Source organism: Suricata suricatta, chromosome 2, assembly GCF_006229205.1.
Source record: "Suricata suricatta isolate VVHF042 chromosome 2, meerkat_22Aug2017_6uvM2_HiC, whole genome shotgun sequence".
NCBI lineage: Eukaryota > Metazoa > Chordata > Mammalia > Carnivora > Herpestidae > Suricata > Suricata suricatta.
In genome coordinates, this window is record NC_043701.1 from 98,799,170 (window position 1) to 98,819,215 (window position 20,046).

Here is a 20,046-nt window from a genome sequence, read left to right on the forward strand (position 1 = left end):
GCAGAGCCTGATGCAGGGCTTGAGCCCACTTATCACAAGATCATGACCTGAGCTGAAGTTGGACACTTAGCCGACTGAGCCACACAGGTACCCCATGGATCAGCAAACTTTTTAATTCTAGGACCACATAGTAAATCTTTTAGGCTTGGTGAGCCATCTACTCTCTGTCACAACTACTACATGATTGTGTAATAAAACAAATGAGCCTTAGCTGTAGTCTAAGAAAAGTTTGTTTACAAAAATAAGTAGAACACATTTGGCCATAGGCCATAATTTGCCAAGCCCTGCACTAAATGGAAAAATCCTAAGCTACCTTGTGCATTTTAGTCTCAATTTTAATACTCTGCATCTCTTTGTGTAAATTTTCAACATTATTTTAGTTACTTCACGGAAACCCAGGGAAGATGAAAAAGATGGTCAGGCATATAAATTTGTGTCACGATCTGAGATGGAAGCAGATATTAAAGCTGGAAAATATTTGGAACATGGAGAATATGAAGGAAATCTCTATGGAACCAAAATTGACTCTATTCTTGAAGTTGTCCAAACAGGACGAACTTGCATTTTGGATGTCAACCCACAAGTAAGCTGCATGGATTCCAAAGCTGTTTTTAAAATTTTAATTCCTGTGGAGGTTTGGTTTTGGTTTTGGTTTCATTTTCAGATTGTGAGGGTTGTGATTGAGAACCTTATCATGCATCCGTAGCTCAGTAAATAAATTCCTGATCAGTTAGCTAACAGGCTTGGATAGCTGTGGAACTTGATAGAAGTTTAGTGTTTACTTACTTACTCAAGTAATATATAAATGCATGTGTTAGGAAATGTTAATTTTAAATTTTCAACAAAGCTGCAACATAAAGAATAAAAAACTAAAGTCACACCTCTTCCCACCCAGCACACACAAAACAATCTCTTCATTCTCATTCTCTGTCCCTCTCACTGGCCCCTTCCCACCCCTCCAGATTCAACCCAACCTAACCTCCCTACTCAGTGAAAATTATTAATAGTTCAATATGTATCTTTGTCATTTTATATGCCTAAAATACAGATACAGCTGTAATTTCAGTGGGCCATTTTTTTATATTAATAGGAAATTCTGTACAGATTCTTTAGCCTTTTTTCATTAAACAGTATCTCTTAAATCTTTTTCATATCAGTTAGTGGAGAGATTCTGTTTTTAGTTCTTTATACTTACATAGTGTTTCACAGTACAAATGTATATTAATTTATATACCACTCTCAATAGGCATTGAGATTACTTCTGCCTTTTCAATATTAACAGAATTCTACAAGTAGCATATATATAAAGCATTTACATCATCCTTGATGATTTTTGGATTACTTTCCTTTGTTTAAAGGGATTAAAGAGTTTAATTTAAAAGGATGACTGAGGTCAGAACACAGTTAACGGATCACTATTTTAGGAAAGTACTGTGTGGAATCAAAAGGATAGAAGAGGGCAAGTATTAATTTACATCCTTAATCCTTACTGATAGAGCAGATAGACTTTGATTATTTAGCATTTAGTATAAAGAATGACGTAAAACAAATTCTAATCCCATCTAACTTGGTTTGTATTTGTTCTTCGACACAGGCCCTGAAAGTGCTGAGGACATCCGAGTTCATGCCCTATGTTGTGTTTATTGCTGCTCCAGAACTAGACACATTACGTGCCATGCACAAGGCAGTGGTGGATGCGGGGATCACTACTAAGCTTTTGACGGTGAGCAGTTCTTTTCAGGCTAACAATATTATTTTATTCCTAAGATTTTTTCTTTTGACATGTTTAATTCTAATCATAGTCACAAATAAATATACTATATGATATATTACAGAATAAAAATGCATTCATGAGATATAGCTAGGATCTAGGACAGTGTGGCTTTTACTTAAAAATCATTGTTTATTTTATTTTAAAACACAAGCTTGGGTGGTTCAGTCGCTTAAGCATCTGACTTCAGCTCAGGTCATGATCTCATGGTTTGTGGGTTTGAGCCCCACATTGGGATCTGTGCTGATAGCACAGAACCTGCTTTGGATCCTCTGTCCCCCTCTCCCACTGCCCCTCTCCCATTGGTTCTTTCTCTGTCTCTTTCTCTCTCTCAAATAACTTAAAAATAAATAAATAAAACATAAGTTTGCTTTCTCTATGTAAATGAAATGGAACAGTACTAAAATATGCATATTAATCCAGCTTTCATTTTACCAGTGAGGAAAAGGGGCTCCAAGACCCATTAATAAGCATATTCATTGTAAGGTTTACTACTGGTAGTAGGTTCTGACTTTTAGTTTTTGTTACATGTTTTCTTTGTTTTCCTTCTCTCTCTTTTCATATTATGGGAAATTTAAAATATATACAAAGGAGGAAAAAAATGAACTCCTGTATGCTCTTCACCTAGCTTCAATAATACATGGCCATTTGGGTTCCAGTTAGACCTCTCTTCATTTTCTCCCTTACTTGAATTATTTTAAAGCAAACCTTTGATATGTCAACAGTAAGTACCTCAGTATCTATCTCTAAAAAATAAAGATGTTTTAAACATAACCATAATGCCATTAACACAAAAAAATTAATAAGAGCAACTTCTTTTTATTTAACATTTATTTATTTTGGGGAGAGAGAGCACAAGTTGGGGAGAGACGGAGACAGAGAATCTAAAGCAAGCTGCATGCTGTCAGCACAGAGCCTGATACGGGGCTCAAACCCATAAACTGTAAGATCATGACTTGAGCTGAAGTTGGATGCTCAACCGACCGAGCCACCCAGGAGCCCTGAGAGCAATCTTTAATATCATCACATATACCATCCATATTTGAATGTTGATTTCAAATCAGATCCAAGCAAGATCAACATATTTCATTTACTTGATGTCTTCTAAATTTTTCCTCCCACCCCTCCTGCAGTTTAATCAAGGTATAACTGACAATAAACTTTACATACGAAAAGTGTACCACTTGGTAAGTCTGGGCGTATGTATACACCCATGAAGCCATCACAGTGAGGATAATAGACATGTTCATTACCTCTGAAGATGTCCTTGTGCCCCGTCAGAATCCGTCCTTCCCACTGCATCTACCTCTTCCCACAGTTGCCGATAAGCCTTGAAATCATATAGTGTTAGCTTCTTTGTTCTTTTTCAGGTTTCTCTACATCTCCACTTCAGTTTTTTAATATCTGAAATATAGTTATAATAAATGCTTTCATGTCATTGTATACTAATTCTGACATTTGTGTCAGTTCTGGATCAGTTTTGACTTGAATTTCTTCTCACACTGGCCATATTTTCCTGCTGCTTTCAGACATTGTGAGCTTTGTTCTGAGATGCACTTGTTGGGAAACAGTTTGTTCCTTTCAGGTCTTGCTTTTAAAGTGTGTTAGGTAAGACCAGAACATTTCTTGATCTGTGTGTGAGCAGTTATTATCCGCCTGTGAGGCAAGACCTTTTGAGGACTCTTCCAAGTGGCTTGTACATCGAGGTTTTCTGTTCTCCCTGATGAGAAGAGGTCCTGTTCCTGGCTCAGCTTGAATACCTCTCCCTTTTTCTGGTGGTTCTTTGGTGGCCTCAGGTAGGATTACACTGCCCTAAGTGGTATATAACTGAATGCTGGAAGGGGGTCGGGCTTTGCAAGTGTCTGAAGTTCTCTCTCCGTGCTGCTGCTCTCTTCAGGTAGTCAGTCCTGAGAATGCTTACCCCTTTGGTTTCCCTGGGCTCCCAGCTGTGTCCCAACTTGGAGTGTGGAGTCGTCTCCTGGGCTCTACCGTGTGTGCTGAAGCCTAGAAAGTCTTTCAGGACAGTAAGCTGAGGTGGTCGTAGGTCTCACTTGATTTGTTCTCTGTTTCTCTGAGTTACCAGTCTTTCATTGGCTCATGCATGAGATCTTAAAAACTGTTTTTCCATACATTCTCTCTGTTTTCATTGTCAGACGAGAGGGTTAGTCTAATATCTGTTATTAGACTGGAAGCAGATGTCACTTTACTCCCTTCTAATCTGTAATTTCTCACTGCTTCCCTCCCTTTCCTCTCTTGTAACCTTCTAATTTACTTGTTCAAAAAAAAAGGAGTCAGTTATCCTACAGAGCGCTCCGGAGTCTAGAATTTCACCAGTTCTGTCCCCATTGTGTCATTTCCCTCTACCCCTTGCATTTCATGTGAACTGATAGAGGCTTGATCAGATATAGGTTCACTTTTATTTCCCAAGAATAATTAATAAGTGATACTTCTTGTTTTGTTACATTACGAGGCATATGAAAGGTTCTCTTTTTGTGATAAAAATATTCAGTGAGTTCAAATGTCCTTAGCCTGATCTATAAAGAAGTAGTTTTTTATCTAATGATTTCAGCAAGTTTTATTCATCTTTACCTTGATTACTTATTTTAGGGATTATAAAATTGTAATATTCAGAGTTTGTCATTCTTTATGAATTTATAAACTAGAGTTCTAAGAAATAAATTTTCCTTATCAACTAGTTGATTACTCTGAAATAGAGTTCAGATAGGAAGGTCAGGGTATATGTTGATACATTCCTTTTTATGGCTCTGTTTTCAGAATAGTGGATTTGTTCATAAGAGCCTGCAAATATAACAGGTGATCAAATGAGGTTCATACTGTTATTTAGTTTCATTTTGAGCATATGATATGAGCTTTTGATGAGGTTACTCTGTTGCAGTTATAATTCCTACTGATGCTCAAATTGTCACATCTCTAACCACTAGGAGCTAATTCAAGTTGGCCCGTGAGACCTTATTTCATGAGCCCACTAGCCTCAAGTAGCTTCCTTGCTATCTGGTATGACAGGTATTCCACGCTCCTCTTGTACATTTCCTGTTCTGGGCTGGGTATTAGCTGTTTCTTCAAGAAGCTCTGGTTCCTTTTAGGGTAAGTGGTGTTTTAAGACCATACTACCAGGGGTGTACATTGTCACTAGATTGATCATTATTTCTGTCTCTACCTTTCAGGTAGACAGAGCTAGGCTACATGTTTTTCTGTTGTATGTCTGAAGCAAACTATGTCATGATACTTCCCATTCAGATTCAGAATTAAAAGGTTTTTATTTAACCTCTTTTATATGTATATCTCCATTTCCTACACGAGTATCCCAGTTCTCAAAAACACGGGGAATGTTAGACTTAAAATAATCACATAATCACTCATTTGCTTTATCCCACAGTACACACACAGCAGTGTGAGAGCAAATATACCAAGGCTGCTGGGTGTCATTACCATGAGATGGGTTTTTTTTGTCCTTAGGGTTTATTCCCTGAATATATACAGTCAAACCACTGTGTTTAAAGTCCCCTGAAATACAGATATTACTTCTTTTTTAATGTTTATATATTTTGAGAGAGAGAGAATCCTAAGGAGGCTCCATGCTCAGCTCAAGCCTGACACAGGGCTTGATCTCACAACTGTAACATGACCTGAGCTGAAATCGAGTCAGGCACTTAAATGACAGAGCCACCTAGGTGCCTCCAGTTATTATTCTTTTTGATGTTTAAATTGCCCTATGTTTAGCTCATGGGAATCCTTAATTTATCTTCTGAGTCTTTTTAACACAACCCCAATAATCTTTGAGGACTCTTTTCTTCCTAGTACAACACACTGTTCCAGGTTTTCTTACACATTTACTGGCCCAGACCTGGAACCAGCCATCCAAAAACCCTGGTGTCTTTTAGTGGGAAATGGTATTTAGAGATAATACAGGTGCTACAGTTGTGCATTCAACTTAGTTGCTCATTATTTTTGGCCTTTTCAGTGGCCAGATGTAGGAAATATATTTTTCTTTTTCAGAAAACACACATCATTAGTTCAATTTGATAGCTCCAGTTTAAACTTTACATTATTTTATTTCTTTAACTCTATATCTGTCATTTTTCTTATGCTGAAAATCTTGGTTCCTGATAACATTCACATAATTTCTCACTTTATATATAAACTTAACCTGCTATATACATAATTTCTGAGTAACAATATCAGTATTCATGTCAACAGTGTGATTATTGAACACTTTTTGAGTTTTGGGCTTTTAAAAAAGTTGTTCCTAAGATATATTCCACTGGGTATTATTTAATTTTAATATCACTGAAATAATTCTGTGTGGTTAAACTATCAACTTTAAAACATTAGTTTATTTCATTTTGCTTTTGATTTTCAGGTATTGCTTTTTTTCATGTGAATTTAATATTGCATCATTCTATCCATTTAACAGTTCTAAAGTAAATCTTAACAGAAAAATCTAGCTTTTCTCTGTCCTCTACACTCCCATCTACAAAAATAGCCATTTTCACTATTTGTATTCAATATAAGCAAGTATGTATATGCATGTATCTTCCCTTCCCCATTTCTTACATAAAATGTAGCTTATTATATACACTAGCTGGCCTGCATTTTCTACCTACGAGTATAGTCTAGAGATCCTCTATGGCCATACAGAGAGGGGTTCTTTATTCTTTTTTTCTGTCTGTATGGTGTACTCTGCCCTTGTTACATGATTGTTAATGTCAAAAAAAAATCTTTTTTTTTATTTAAATGAACCAGATTGCTAGTGACTGTAATAGGTAAGAATGATTTTCAAAGGGAATTGTGGCTGTTTGCACATCTGTCGTAAAAGATATTTTAGAGATGTCAGTGATGTTAACTAAAATATAAGTAGTAGTGTCCCTCAGGCCTAGTTTGGAACCCATTTGTCTCTCTACACTTCCCTTTAGGTGTTTTTACCAAATTCATTATCTTATATACCATTGTTACATTGATGATTCCTAGTTCATGTACAGGTAACCCAGGCCCCAGAGCTTTGACTTGCATAACCTGTTACTACTTAGCACTTAGATATTCCCCAAGACATCTTAAACTTAACATATACAAAATAGGATATCCCCCCCAAATTATGTTCTTCCTACTCCAACCCACCCCTTTTCTGCATTTTCTACAATTGTTTCTTCCTCATCTTGATTCATTTTCCTCACTTCTCACATTCGTAGCTAATCCTGATGACTTTATCACCAAAATATATTTCCAGTCTGATGTCATTTCCATCTCTCTTTCTCCATCACAAGCTAGAGATGCCTTTCCATTGCATGTGGGTCCTCCACGACCTAGCCTGTACTCCTCTCAATGTATCACCCCCACCCTTAGTCCCTCTGTCCAACCTGGCCTTTCAGTATCTTAAAATACATCAGGGTTATTTCCCTCCTGCATTTTGCATTGCTATTTCCTCTGTCTGGAATGCTCTTTCCCCACACTATAGTTCTCATTTTAAATGTCATTTATTCGGTGTCTTTGTAATTACTCTTTCTAAAGTAGAATTCTCAAAATTCTTTGTTCCTGGTTGGTTTCTTTTATAGTACTCATTACAACTTGTAAGTTTTTGTGTTTATCTGCCCTTTATCTGTCTCCTCCACTGTCTTATTCATTGTCCTATCTATAGATAATGAAACATAATAGATACCTTAAAGGAACTCAATTAATATATGAAGAACATATAGAAGGAATGTGAAATTCCACAACAGTTGTAATTTAATGAAAAGCTTTACTTGCTCTTGCAGAATTCATTACTTATTTATTCCTCCACATTATTCCAAAATAGATTACAAAATATTAACAATGTTAGCTAAAGAAATGTTTGTGTGAGTATATGTTGGTGAAGGTGGGGAACATATGGTTACTCTTCAAAATATATTTCTAAGATTCTCTTTCCTAGAAATAGGCAGCAGATTTGGCTTTGAGCTTAATAGTAACTGAAGAATAGTTTCCATGATCTACAGAGCCTGTAAGATAAAAATCTTTTGAACTCTTTCCACCATCTTTCTGTGCTGCCATCTTGGTGCGCACGAATGTCCTGGCAGATGCTCTCAAGAGGATTAACAATGCTGAAAAGAGAAGTAAATGCCAGGTTCTTATTAGACCATGCTCCAAAGTCATTATCTGATTTCTAAACTGTGATGATGAAGCATGGTTACGTTGGCAAATTTGGAATAATTCATGATCATAGAGCTGGGAAAATTGTTGTGAACCTCAACAGGAGGCTAAACAAATGTGGAGTCATCAGCCCTAGATTTGATGTGCAACTCAAAGATCTGGAAAAATGGCAGGATGCGCCCCTGCCCCACCAGTGTGGTTTCATGGTACTGACCACCTCAGCTGGCATCAAGGACCATGAAGAAGCAAGAGAAAAACACAAAGGGAAAATTCTATGATTCTTTTTCTAGGATGTAATACGTATATGCAAATCTTAAAAAAAAAATCATTTGAAGGCAGTGCTAAAGTTGGGCTAGAAACCTGAAATAATTCTTTTATTATCTTAGATTTCACCCTGAGTTTATTATCAGCAATTGTTTAATTAGGAATATTTTCCTAAGATCAGTGAAACAGAAGATCCAGAATACTGATAAAGCAAACTGGACTCTGCTGTAAAGACTAGAATATCAACAGATGGTAATGTCTGTTTCAACATTGTATAAATTAGATTTTGAGAATTAATACCAATCCTCATAAACAAAAGTCCACCATACTTAGTTCTTATATTCACTTTGGTGTCTGAACAAGTAAATGCACCTTATGATAGAAACATTTCCTTTTAACACTCTTTGACAGGACTCTGACTTGAAGAAAACCGTGGATGAAAGTGCACGAATTCAGAGAGCATACAACCACTATTTTGATTTGATCATCATAAACGACAATCTAGACAAAGCTTTTGAAAAACTACAAACTGCCATAGAGAAGCTGAGACTGGAGCCGCAGTGGGTCCCAATCAGCTGGGTTTACTGATGATTCAATAAGGTTCAGAATGGAAATAAAACTTTTTAAAAGTGACTACAACAAATAAGCCTTCTACTGAGAAAATACATGCACAGATAGACAATATCTGCCAAGTTTAGGCATTTTTATTGTGTAGATTGAAATACCAGTACACTATTCTGAATTTTTATATAAAATGTGGTTGGGAAGGTGTACTAATATATAATTTATCTTAATTTTTCTAACTTTTTATGGATAATATTTCTACTCATACCACATAAAGAAATGCGTTGAAGCATTTTGTATATGTTTTGATTTAGTACCCTTGCCTTTTTCATCAAAGGAATTTTCAAACCCTTCATTCTCACATTGGTCTCCCATTTTCACTGTGATAATGAATACTTGAAATAGTTTTGTAAAGCTGTCCTTTAGTTCAGTATTAACTGGTGAAGGGTCAGTTACTCTTATGAGGAGAAAACAGTAACTATTGGCCTACTTTCCTACTACAAGTTCTTATAGAAGCAGAACTGTGATGTCAGTGTCATCCAAGGCTGACATGGAAAGTCTGCTCAACACTACATGGCTTCATTATTTCAGAGACAGATGGCTATCCATTCTAATTTACACAGATACATTGGGCTTTTTTCCCCCTTCATTTCTATCTTGAAGGGAAAATGAAGAGCAATACTTTGCACTCTCACTTGTGGCCACGACAGGCTGATGCTAAGTGAATGTGTCCCCAGCAAGCAAGGCCATGCAGGCTGAGAGAGTGCCTTATCCTGTAACACATAAACTGACACAAAGTTGATTTATTTTCACATGTAGAAATGTGACAAAAATGAACCTACTTCTTTCGACAGGTTTTCTTTAGGATATGGTCAGCAAATGTATCATGCCTCTGCAAATTTTGGTGATACTTTAAGATGCCTCTCAGTTTGCAAGTGGGGGATTTTGTGAATAATCAGTGTGCTTTTTGAAATGTGATATGATAGAGTATTTGTTGAATCTGTTGTGTTGAGAACCAAATCCATTGAACAATTTATGAGATATGGAAATAACTGTCCACTGTTTCATCTATTATGTAATATATGCATTATATAATATGTACATTGTATGTATTATATAATATATATTAAATAAGGTTTTATATATTGTTTCTACATTTCTGTTAGGAAATGTACTTTTTTGTTTAATGATTAGGAAAACAAAACAACACTCCTTTAGATGCATTAACATACTCAGATTTTTAAGGTTATCTCCATTAGTATCTTCTTTAGAATTCTTGGATGGTATCCATTCTTCCTCAAACATATTTAGAGAGGTTTTATATTGCTGGCAGCTTTTCACAGGGACAGTATTCACACTTAAAGGGTTAGGAGCTTAAATATTAGTAGTCATCTTTGTCGGGGGTAGGCATCAGGCACCTGGCTATTGAATTTGTTTTTTCGTCAGCAAAGCTGTCACATGGAATGCCAGCCAGGAGCCCTTAGAGGGAAGAGAAAATAATGGCAGTAAGCAGTTATGCATACATTGCTTTAAATCTTTTAAACAGTGAAACAAAATGCCCAAATTGCTATATGGTTAAGATTGGAAATCTATAGGTATTTTTTTTCTAGAATTTCATATCCAGAACACAAATTAATGTTCTTTGGCAAAATGGATCATACCCTTTTAATAACTTTGGTAACTTTTAAACCTCATATATTTACATTAAATTCTTGGCTTCTCAAAGCAACCTGAATCAAAGCACAGTGTCAAGGTAATGTCTTATGACTTAATGTTTCAACACACTGTAAATTTTAAGAGAAATTTCATTTTCATGTTCTCAGAAAACGTGCTGTCTTCTGTGGTGTGCCTTCATGCTGCTGCAGGGAGCGTCTGTGAACAACTGTGCTCTCATTGTCACAGCACAAGGGGTTTATCCACAAAAATATTTAAACTGTCTTGACATGATAGAGAAGATTTTTACATCATGTATATGTTAAGCTTTATCATATAGTGTAAACTGCATATTAATTAGAAAATAGTCTATACTTAAAGGAATTATTTCTATTGTAAATGGTATTCATGACTAATACACACTCAATTCCCCATAATTTAAAATGAAATAATGCTGTTAATTTCAGTCTAGATGCCAGAGCTGAAGAAAATAAATTCAGAGAAGTTCATTGTATCTCAACAGAGTCATTGAACTTGAAACTGAAGTCTCATCTGAGTCCAGCAGATCTCTGCTGGGGCAAGGAGTCTCCCAGGGCAACAAGAGTGTGGTTGTAATCAAGGAGTTGTGGATTTCTCTTATTGGAAATATATGAAATAATTAGCTTTACTGAAGAGAAAATGGTTTAAAGTGAGGCTGAACAACTGGTAATAGTTAAAGTACACACGCATCTGCATATGCTTTTGGAAAACATGCCGATACGTTAGTGCACCTGAGCATTCTTTGTGGACAGATGAGTGTCCACATTCAGCATTCAGGGCATGACTATTTCTATACAACTAAATATTATATATATATATTTTTTTCAAATGTACAAATACCCATAGAATTGATGTTCCTGATTGTAAATCCTTTAACACTGTAACTAGTGGAATATATGTGATGCATTGCAAGTCGAGTTTCACTTGTATTCTAGCCATGCCTTGACTATGCAGTCTCAATTTCTGTTGGATATTTGGATACTATCCAATACATTCGGCCTTTGTTTACTTTTGCCAATTCTAGCTATACAATTGCTGAGCATAGCTTTAAGAGAAATCATATCATAAGCCCAGTAGGACTACAGTAATAGTAGCCTGATCCCTAGATTCTACAGTCCAGTAAATGTACTTATAATAACTTATAAGGACAAATTTTCTTTAAAAGAGAAAAATGCTTAACACAAATTTAGAAAATGATGCAAATTAGCAATAAAATACAATAGGGTAGCATTATAGATTATGGCCAGATACTAACTGCTTTGATCATACTATCCCAATGACAATAAAAGATGATCTTTGCTTTAAAAATTTATTAGATTGTACTTAGGTAAAACAACAAGTGTCATAATCTAGTGATTGGAGTTGATTTTCAAGATGGATAGCCATGGAGTTAGGTATAATTACTTTGAACTGGTAAATATTGAACATAAAGTTCTGAAAATTAGTCAAAATAGTGATCTACTTAACATGGTACTTTTATGACTTCTGAAACACTCCATTTTCCAGAAATCACAGGATAGGGAGCCAATAATTTTGTAGTAATGAATCTTTATACTAAATATGAAAAAACAAATCCTGAACTTTTATGTACATATATAGGTCATTTTTTAAATGTCTGAGTCACCACACATATTATATATACAGCTAATGTATAATTTGTAAAATTCTCCCAGACTACATGAATAATAAAACTAAATGTGTTTACCCATGTAATTATAGCTAGTGTCTTTAAATGTTTACTCCCAAATCCTTAGACCTTCTGAAACTTTTTTTCCCCCCACATCGTTTTATAAGGCTCTAGTTTTACCTTGAGGCAGATCCTAGTCTGCTTTTTGAAAAGAAATAGATGATGAAATTAAGATCATAATATTATAACAATTTCCTTAATGAAAAAGGACAGAATTCCAGATGGCAGTGTCTTGGGAGATATTTATTTAAGTTTTCAAATGAATTTGTGATATGGCTCAAACTTAGAGATTATGGTAACTGCCCTCCTCTTGTTCCAGTGGATCTGCCGTGAAAAGTCATAATATCTTCATTTTGCATTTTGGGAGAAATTCAGTATTTTAAATAATGAGATTATTGTATATAGTACAAGTGAATATTCACAAACTTTAAGAATACAACTAATAATTCAGCATATCAGTTTTTGAGTATTATTGTATATCTAAAGAAGATAACTCTCTAATTCTTTAAGGTAAGATGATTTCTAAATTACATTTTTGTTAGCTTCAGGTTTTATTCACTTTTAAGTATTTTCCACCCATTATACTACTTTTTTGTGTCCCTGGAATGATTTAGTGCACAGAATCAAAAATGAGTCTTTAATACAGTAAAAAGTGAAGGAACGAGATCTCATTTCCCAGGTAAGAATTTTAAAGTGTGACCTGTACCACTCCTGCAGTACATTGCATTACTTTCTTTAAAATAATCTCTTTTGTAAAAAAAAATAGAGATGGTGTACTTCTTTTAGCTGAGATCCTAATTCAGATTCCTTCCTGACCATGTGATTTTTCATAAAATTTATATCTCCCTTTACCTTTAATATTCCACTCATTAAATAAGGCTAGCTTAATATTTGTCTTCACCTTAAATTACAAGAAGTTATTTGTATCTCTGATATAGTAAATGCTAGACTGGGAAATCCTTATTAGGCTACTTTATTTATTATATGTATGCACTTATATTGAGATGGTTTATCTTTTTAGTTCTTTCAAAGGGTATCTCTTTCAGAGGTAACATAATGAGTGGTACATACCATTCAAGACTTTTACCTCCAGTTTTAAAACAGCTCTGAGGATGTAGTGCCAGCCTTCGAAGAGGGTCTGCTTCTGCTCTCTCAGTGGCATCAGGCAGGAGGGTTATTTCGTTTAGAATCCCACTCTAAGTCCAAACCTTTAGTGAAATCTTGCCTTTACTCACAAATCAAATAAAATTTAAGCAATCCAGTACTTGCCCTCTTAAAGCTGCCCAATCTTAATTCTTATGCCTTAAATTTATCACCGCAGCCCTGTTGTTTAACCCATAGTAGGAAGTTTAAAAGGCCTCTTTCTATAGGGAGAACAGTTGGTGAGGTCTAGTTAGTGGACCCTGAATCCGACATGAAGGCATCTTAGTTGCATTCTTTCTCACAGCTTCGCGGCCATTGGCTGATAATGAGGTGCTGTTTGAATAATGTGACTTGCTTCCACACATCAGTCAGCCAGAGTGACAGCTTCTTCCCTTTTTCCCCTACTAGTTTTTACTGTTTTCTAATTTCCAGCACAAACTGAAATAGTTAAAATAAACACAGCTATAGTTAAAATAAATGCCACTTAATACTTGGGAGAACAATTTACTCCCTGCTGGTAAACCTGTCTTGAGTCCTACTGAATAGGTATTGTTGTTGCCACAAAGTGGAAGCCAAAAGGTCTGACCTTAAAAGTTAGACTAGATGTTTTTATTGTGCTTTAACAACAGCAAGCTCTGGGGGTAGAAACATAGACATATGACAGGCCATACCTGAAATGTGGCTTTCCTCATCTTAGTCAAGGTGGCCTGAGAGCTTGGAGGAAGTGGGAAAAAACAGCACTCAAAACTCCTCACCTATAAACTACCACTATCAAACCGGAAGTCATCACCAGTTAAAATATGTGGGTTTTGTCTTATTCCTAAACAGGAGAGAGGGGTAGTGGGGTAAGTAATGCTGCTTTGGAAACATAAAGCTTCTTCTGGTAAACATGGTCCAAATGAGGAACGCCTTCATCTTTTCAGGTAGAACCAGATTTGAGGACTAGTTCATCTCATCTGTAATTGAAATATACAATAAATACTCCTTTTGGTTGTGTGTCCTCTTTGAAAAAGAACCACCACTGCTGTTTCTTTGGCAATGTTGATTTTTAAGGAAGTGGAATCCAGGGTTTTGCTGGAGAAGAATGAGCACTAGGGTTCAGCAAAACAAGTGTGGTTTTCTGCATGTTGAGTTCTGTTAGAGCCCACGGTGAGTATTTGATGTGAGAACTTGTTTTCAGGGATCTCCCTCCCACCCATTTCAGGTTGGTATATCTTTATTTTGAACACAAATGCATGCTCTCTTTAACCTCTACTCATTGAAATGATTGTAGAACTTTTTTTTTTTTTTAATGGAGGGCAAAATGCTTGTTAGCAACCTAAAAATAAAAGCTGAACAAGCTGCTAAAAAGTTTTCTGGTGAAAAAGTTTAAAAAATGTAATTGCTGCTGCTTTGCAAGTAATCGTATTCCTAGTTCCTGTATAAAAGAAACATCAGTGCTGTCCTTGTGTAAATAAAATTTTCCTGCAGTACAATTAAGTATTGAGTTTTCAGAAACTGTCCCTATAAATTTTTTCACATAGTTCCATGTGCTGTCCAAACATGGAAGATTGTATATTCCAGGTAAAATATTTTTGTATATATAAAAATAAATACTTAATATTGCAAACATGCAGTGTTTCATTTATAGGTAGAACTAAGGTTCAGAGATAATACAGAGAATATCAGATTAGCATTGGTAATTTCTTTTAAATGCTAATAATCTTTGTAAAAAGCCTGTAATAATTGTTTTTCTCACCAAAATAAATATATAAATTTTTCTCCTTCTTCTCTTCTTTAACAAGGAAGCACTAACTTGTTTCCTCTATCCCAGCCCAAGTGATCTGATGGCTTTCAAAGGTGAAGTGCTCAAGGAAAAAATTGCAGAGACAGGGAAGATTAAACTATAGGATCAAGAGAAGGCCTCTGTGCTTAGATAGCATGAGATGCTAGGACCAGCCGCGCAAGAGAAGCCCTGTTGGGAAAGGCAGTGCCTGCCTGCGGGGGCTCACCACTCACCCCTGAGGCCTGCGGTGGAAGAGGGAGGTGGCCCTGCCAGGCTGGCGGGAGGCAGACACGCAGCTGTGGGTGAGTGTAGGAAGCCTGCTTCCGGGAAAGGTCGTTTGCAACTCTTTCTCAAGTAAGTTTCTGGGATTCCCTGCCTTATACTGCAGAAACTGCTAGTCCAGTGTACTTTTCACTTGTATCAGTTCCTTCTTTCATCTTATGCTACCAGTATTCTATCACTGCAGTAAAAGCTTACCAGGAATTTAGCAACTTAAAATACAAATATAGTTCTGTAGGATGGAAATCCAACACCGGTCTCACCAAACTAAAATCGAGACATTTCCCAGGGCCTGCCCTAGCTCTTACTGCTAGAGAGAGAATCTGCTTCCAGGCTCCTGCAGGTTTTTGGCAGGCTTCAGTTCCATGATGTAGAACTGAGGGCCCCTCTTCCTTCCTGGCTCAGGTGAACTGCACTCTTGTTCTTTCAGTGGCCTCCCCTGTCTCAGAGCCAGCAACAGCACTGAATCCTTCTTGGGCCACATCTTTCCTGCATTTTCTTTGGCCAGGTCTGTTTCGGACTCTTCTGCCTTCTTTCTTTTAAGGGCCCACTCAGATAATCCTGGATAGTGTGTCATTTCAAGGTCTGTAACCTGAAAAACACCTGTGAAGTCCCTTTTTGGCATGTAAGGTAACATGTTCACAGGTTCCAGGGATTATTATATTATGCTCTGCGGGATGGTTCCAGGACTACACCACACTAACAAATGTGTTTCTTTCTGCATCTGCTTATGAAAGAGAAGTGGTCATGGAAACATCTGAGTGAAGGTAGCTGGCCTCTTCAGAAATATTACTCCATCTGATTTCTAGGTGATCTGGTCTACTAGAACTTGTTTCCAAAGGTAACTATTTTTAAAAGTATAGTTCTTGATCTCAAGCAGTAAATAAAGGTACATTTACAGTTAAAGATACCAGCTATTTACTTAGAAGAGCCTTTTGGAGGCCCAGCCCTATTTGGCAGACCCCACTGTAATGTGGGCAAAGGAAAGGCCGAAACGGAGGCTTGGAATACCCCTAGCGGTACAGGCAAATGCTGGGATGACATCTTTCTGCCTGGAGCCAATCTTTAGATTTTGGTGCTTTGGACAGTGTTGGTTGGTTCATTTTAATTTGGAAGCTCATGCACACAAAATTCTAAGAGATACAGAAGGGTAATAATCCCTTCTCCCCCAAAGGAGTCACTGTCACATTTCTTGTGGACTCTTAAAGGAAGTTCCCATTGTATTGTGATATATGTGTATTGATTTTTTATACAAGTAGATTCTTCTTACACAATCTGTCCTGTTGTTGATAAAACTTTATTTCAGAAAGTCAGACAGAAAGGCAAGATTTCTGCAGATTTTTTTCTAGTTTGCTATAAAGTGCTTTTTAAGTGATCAAAGCGTTATTTGCTTCATTTCTTCAAGTAGATGATGAGATTTTTAAAAAAATACGCTGAGTAACATTTCTCTTCAACTGTGACTTCTCATCCTCCCTGCTCCTAAAGTCAGACCTCTGGCATAAGGTCCTAGCTACTGTTTGCTAAGGGAAATAAGTGATTTCAGGTCCCCAGTGGATATTAGCAATGGAATTAAGGGCAGTAGAGAGACATTCTAAGCTATTTTTATAGAAGACTGTGAAGACAGAATTAAATACAAAACATACACTGTTCAAAGTTTTCCTTTGATATAGTATTTTACAAATTAAACATCCAGAATGTATAGGAAATCATTTTTCTAGACCTAGAATTGGGATGTTCATCAAAGCATGACAAAAAGGAAATGCATATAGCTAGACCCCTAAAGGGTGTCCTGCTATTAGACAATTTTAATATCATTTTGTTTAGCAGAGGAGTAGGTATACTGTAGTGGCATTTACAATTCATTTTTCCAATCAGCACATCTAAAACATCTCTGTAAAGAGAAATTGGCTTCCTAAGTGAATTTTTGGATCATAGCGTCAAACCCCTCTGTCTTTGGATATCAGAAAGAGAGTGACAGAGGGAAGCATTTTTCTGCAGGAGAGGGTTCTGACTGTACACTAGAATTCTCAACCCTTCTCCTCAGCTCTTGGGGTGCTGCTGGACTCTTATGATAAACAGTTTACAGAGTACCTGGTAGCTAAATTCAGTAGTATCTTAATAATGCTGAAAAATACCTAGCTTTGATGGTTTGGTACTAAATTCACATATGATGTTATTAATGTGCTCTGCCTAAAGCACAAAGTCCATTCAGGCTTATATAAAGAATTAGTGGGAAAATGTTGGGGTCCTTCTGAGTGATAACTTTTACAGATGACTGCAGCCTCTCCAGATCCATGTCAGCTGTGGCAAACAAATGCTGCACGATGCCAAACCTTTCTGGATCCTTCAGAGGAGCCAAGACTGGGTTTTCAAGATCAGATACTCCATCATCCGAGAGAGCACGGAGCTAAAATGACATATTTAAACAACTATGTCACTTAAAAATGTTATAGAAAATCCACAGAGAAAAAATAAAATTGTTTAAATTCCCTAGGAGTACCCATAAGATGTAAGAAAATCTATGTGACCCCAGCCCTGACCGTATGTCTGACTTTTCCAGTTCACCTGTAGTTCTGATAGTCCTTCCACTTTCTGGACTCTAGATCTTCTTCTTCTAGATCCAACTTTCCCATCCACACAGTATGTATGGTTTATTTTAATATTAGAATTTCCTATACAGCTGCTTGATAATCTCAAAGGGATAGATACCACAGTTTAGTACTCTTCGGTCTCAAGAACCTTCTTCCTGGGATACTCTTCCTTTCCTCTCTTCTCTCATGGTTCACTGAAATGCCATGTCAGAACGGCCTTTCCTAATCTTCCCTCCACCCCCATATCCCAGTGACTATTACTCCACTGTCTTTCTGAAGATATTCACTGTTTAGTCTGCTTTCTAAAACCGAAGCTTTTTAGGAGACCAGGTCTGTTTTAGAACATAGAGGCCTCTGGTCACTTCAGCTGCAAGTTCTCAGAACATCTGAAATTTAAATTTAATCAGTAATTAAAACAGATTTGATTTTTACCCTGGCATTTAGAACCAGGTTAAATTAATGTAGAGATTAAAATTCAAGATGATGTATGAATTTTAACTGAATCTGAAGGGAATCCAAAAGATTTGATTATAAAAGTAATTGTTAACACAGTCTATTATCAAAGTCAGCCTTACAAATCTACACTGTGTCAATTCACCAAATACCACTCACACAATGTTATTAATTACCCCAGGCTTAACATCAGCTTTTGGCCCAGCCCATAAACTAACAATTTATTTGACTTTAGAGAGTGGATCAGGCCTGTTGTTCGAGCACAAGCACCACATCCCAGTGATTTTATAGCCTCAAGACTGCCTCCAGCAGGCTCTGAGTCTGGGGTCTAGTGGACAAGTACTGAGCGGCATCTAGCTTCCTCCTCTGAATAGCTGCCAGCCCAGAGGCCCTTCGGGGAAATTAACAGTCCCTATTGAGGATTCTAACTCACCTTTATTACCAGTTTGGCAAAACATTAGTGTATTTGATGCTGTTCTTCCAAAAGCCTTTCTGAAAGGCTCTCAAATTTACTCTGGTCACCAGATAAGAGAAGACAAGAATGCAGGTAGATTTTTGTACAGTGTTCTAAGTAAGTCCCCATAAGAAACATAATAACCCAAATTCTTTAAGGAGGCAGGAACCTCACTGTCTTAAGAGTTGCTGCAGTACCTAGGGCAGAATTTGTGAAGAGAACCAGGAAATTCTTTAAAAGAAAAATTATTTGTCTATGTTGAGCAGCCCCCAAAAAGCACACAAAAGAGTCTGGGCTTTTGTGCCAAGGTGGCTACCTTTAGACCAACAGTGCAGAACTTGGATGCAACAAAGATCAGATCTAATGCTGACTGCAAGGAAGATGACACTGAAGTGTGAATTTCTTGGGAAAGGGAATTAGCTAATGTGGTCTTGCAGTAACACACAATTCAGGAAGTATTTCCTGAATGCAGTAGATAATTTTGTAAATCTTGGGAATCTGGGAAATGCTGAACACTTAGTTACTGTAACAGGGAGCCGGGCTATGAAAGCAGTGTTACTGCTATGCTCTCATCATTACAAATAGATAATGATACTGTTTCCATAACTAAACTGCACCACCAGCCTTTACCCTTACCTGGCCTCAGAACAGACATGCTCGCATATTTCCAAGTGGTTCAGTTTTTGTGGTCACAGTACAAGGAACCAGCATTCCTCTACCAGTGGGTAGAAACTGCTCTCAGTTGTGAAGGGGCTCTCAACTGTTCCTTGGGATAATGCCTTGTTCAGATGTCTTTGCTATGCAGAGAAGTACCCAAGGCACTAAGCATGGTGCTCATAGTTCCCAGACTAGATGGTAACAAATTTCAGGGTCATGTCCAGGCACTTAATCTCAATACCTCCTTCCCCAATCTGGGAGCAGAGCTCTGAGCTTTGGACTTTTTAGGCTACATAGATGTAGCATGTTCATTTTGACTCTTTGTAACTAACCAGACCTTAAAATTATACAGCCAGGTATGTTCTCTGCCCCAGGCTGAGTAACACCTGCCCCATTAGAGTGACTTCTGGCCGTGTATTGATGGTTCCTTCTATTAATGACCCAATTTGTAACTTAAAAAGGAAAGGCTTAATCTCTCCAGGGCTAAGCTCATCATTACCCAACTCTTGTTCTTGGCCATGACATTTCCTGAGGACACAGAGCTCTATCAAACTGGTGCAGCCATAGCTCTGCCATCACAAA

General features: G+C 37.0%; 2 protein-coding genes and 1 pseudogene across 8 annotated transcripts in view; 2 read left to right on the forward strand and 1 right to left on the reverse strand.

Annotated features, from left to right (window-relative positions):
- The window catches only part of MPP6 (membrane palmitoylated protein 6), a 96,406-nt gene extending 87,584 nt beyond the window's left edge, over window positions 1–8,822 (forward strand). For all 3 annotated transcript variants that reach the window (XM_029930288.1, XM_029930308.1, XM_029930298.1), the window contains 3 exons: window positions 381–583; window positions 1,595–1,723; window positions 8,591–8,822. In XM_029930288.1, the coding sequence (XP_029786148.1) occupies window positions 381–583; window positions 1,595–1,723; window positions 8,591–8,767 (509 nt within the window). In that variant the 3' untranslated portion in view covers window positions 8,768–8,822. The remainder of the gene's footprint in view (window positions 1–380; window positions 584–1,594; window positions 1,724–8,590) is intronic.
- On the forward strand, window positions 7,782–8,205 carry LOC115304038 (annotated as a pseudogene).
- A 7,765-nt stretch (window positions 8,823–16,587) lies between the features above and the next one.
- GSDME (gasdermin E) overlaps window positions 16,588–20,046 on the reverse strand; it is a 67,975-nt gene continuing 64,516 nt past the window's right edge. For 2 of the 5 annotated variants that reach the window (XM_029930330.1, XM_029930321.1), the window contains exon 10: window positions 16,588–17,716. In XM_029930330.1, coding sequence (XP_029786190.1) covers window positions 17,486–17,716 — 231 coding nt within the window. In that variant the 3' untranslated portion in view covers window positions 16,588–17,485. The remainder of the gene's footprint in view (window positions 17,717–20,046) is intronic. The other 3 variants (XM_029930338.1, XM_029930347.1, XR_003905084.1) reach the window with 2 other exon arrangements.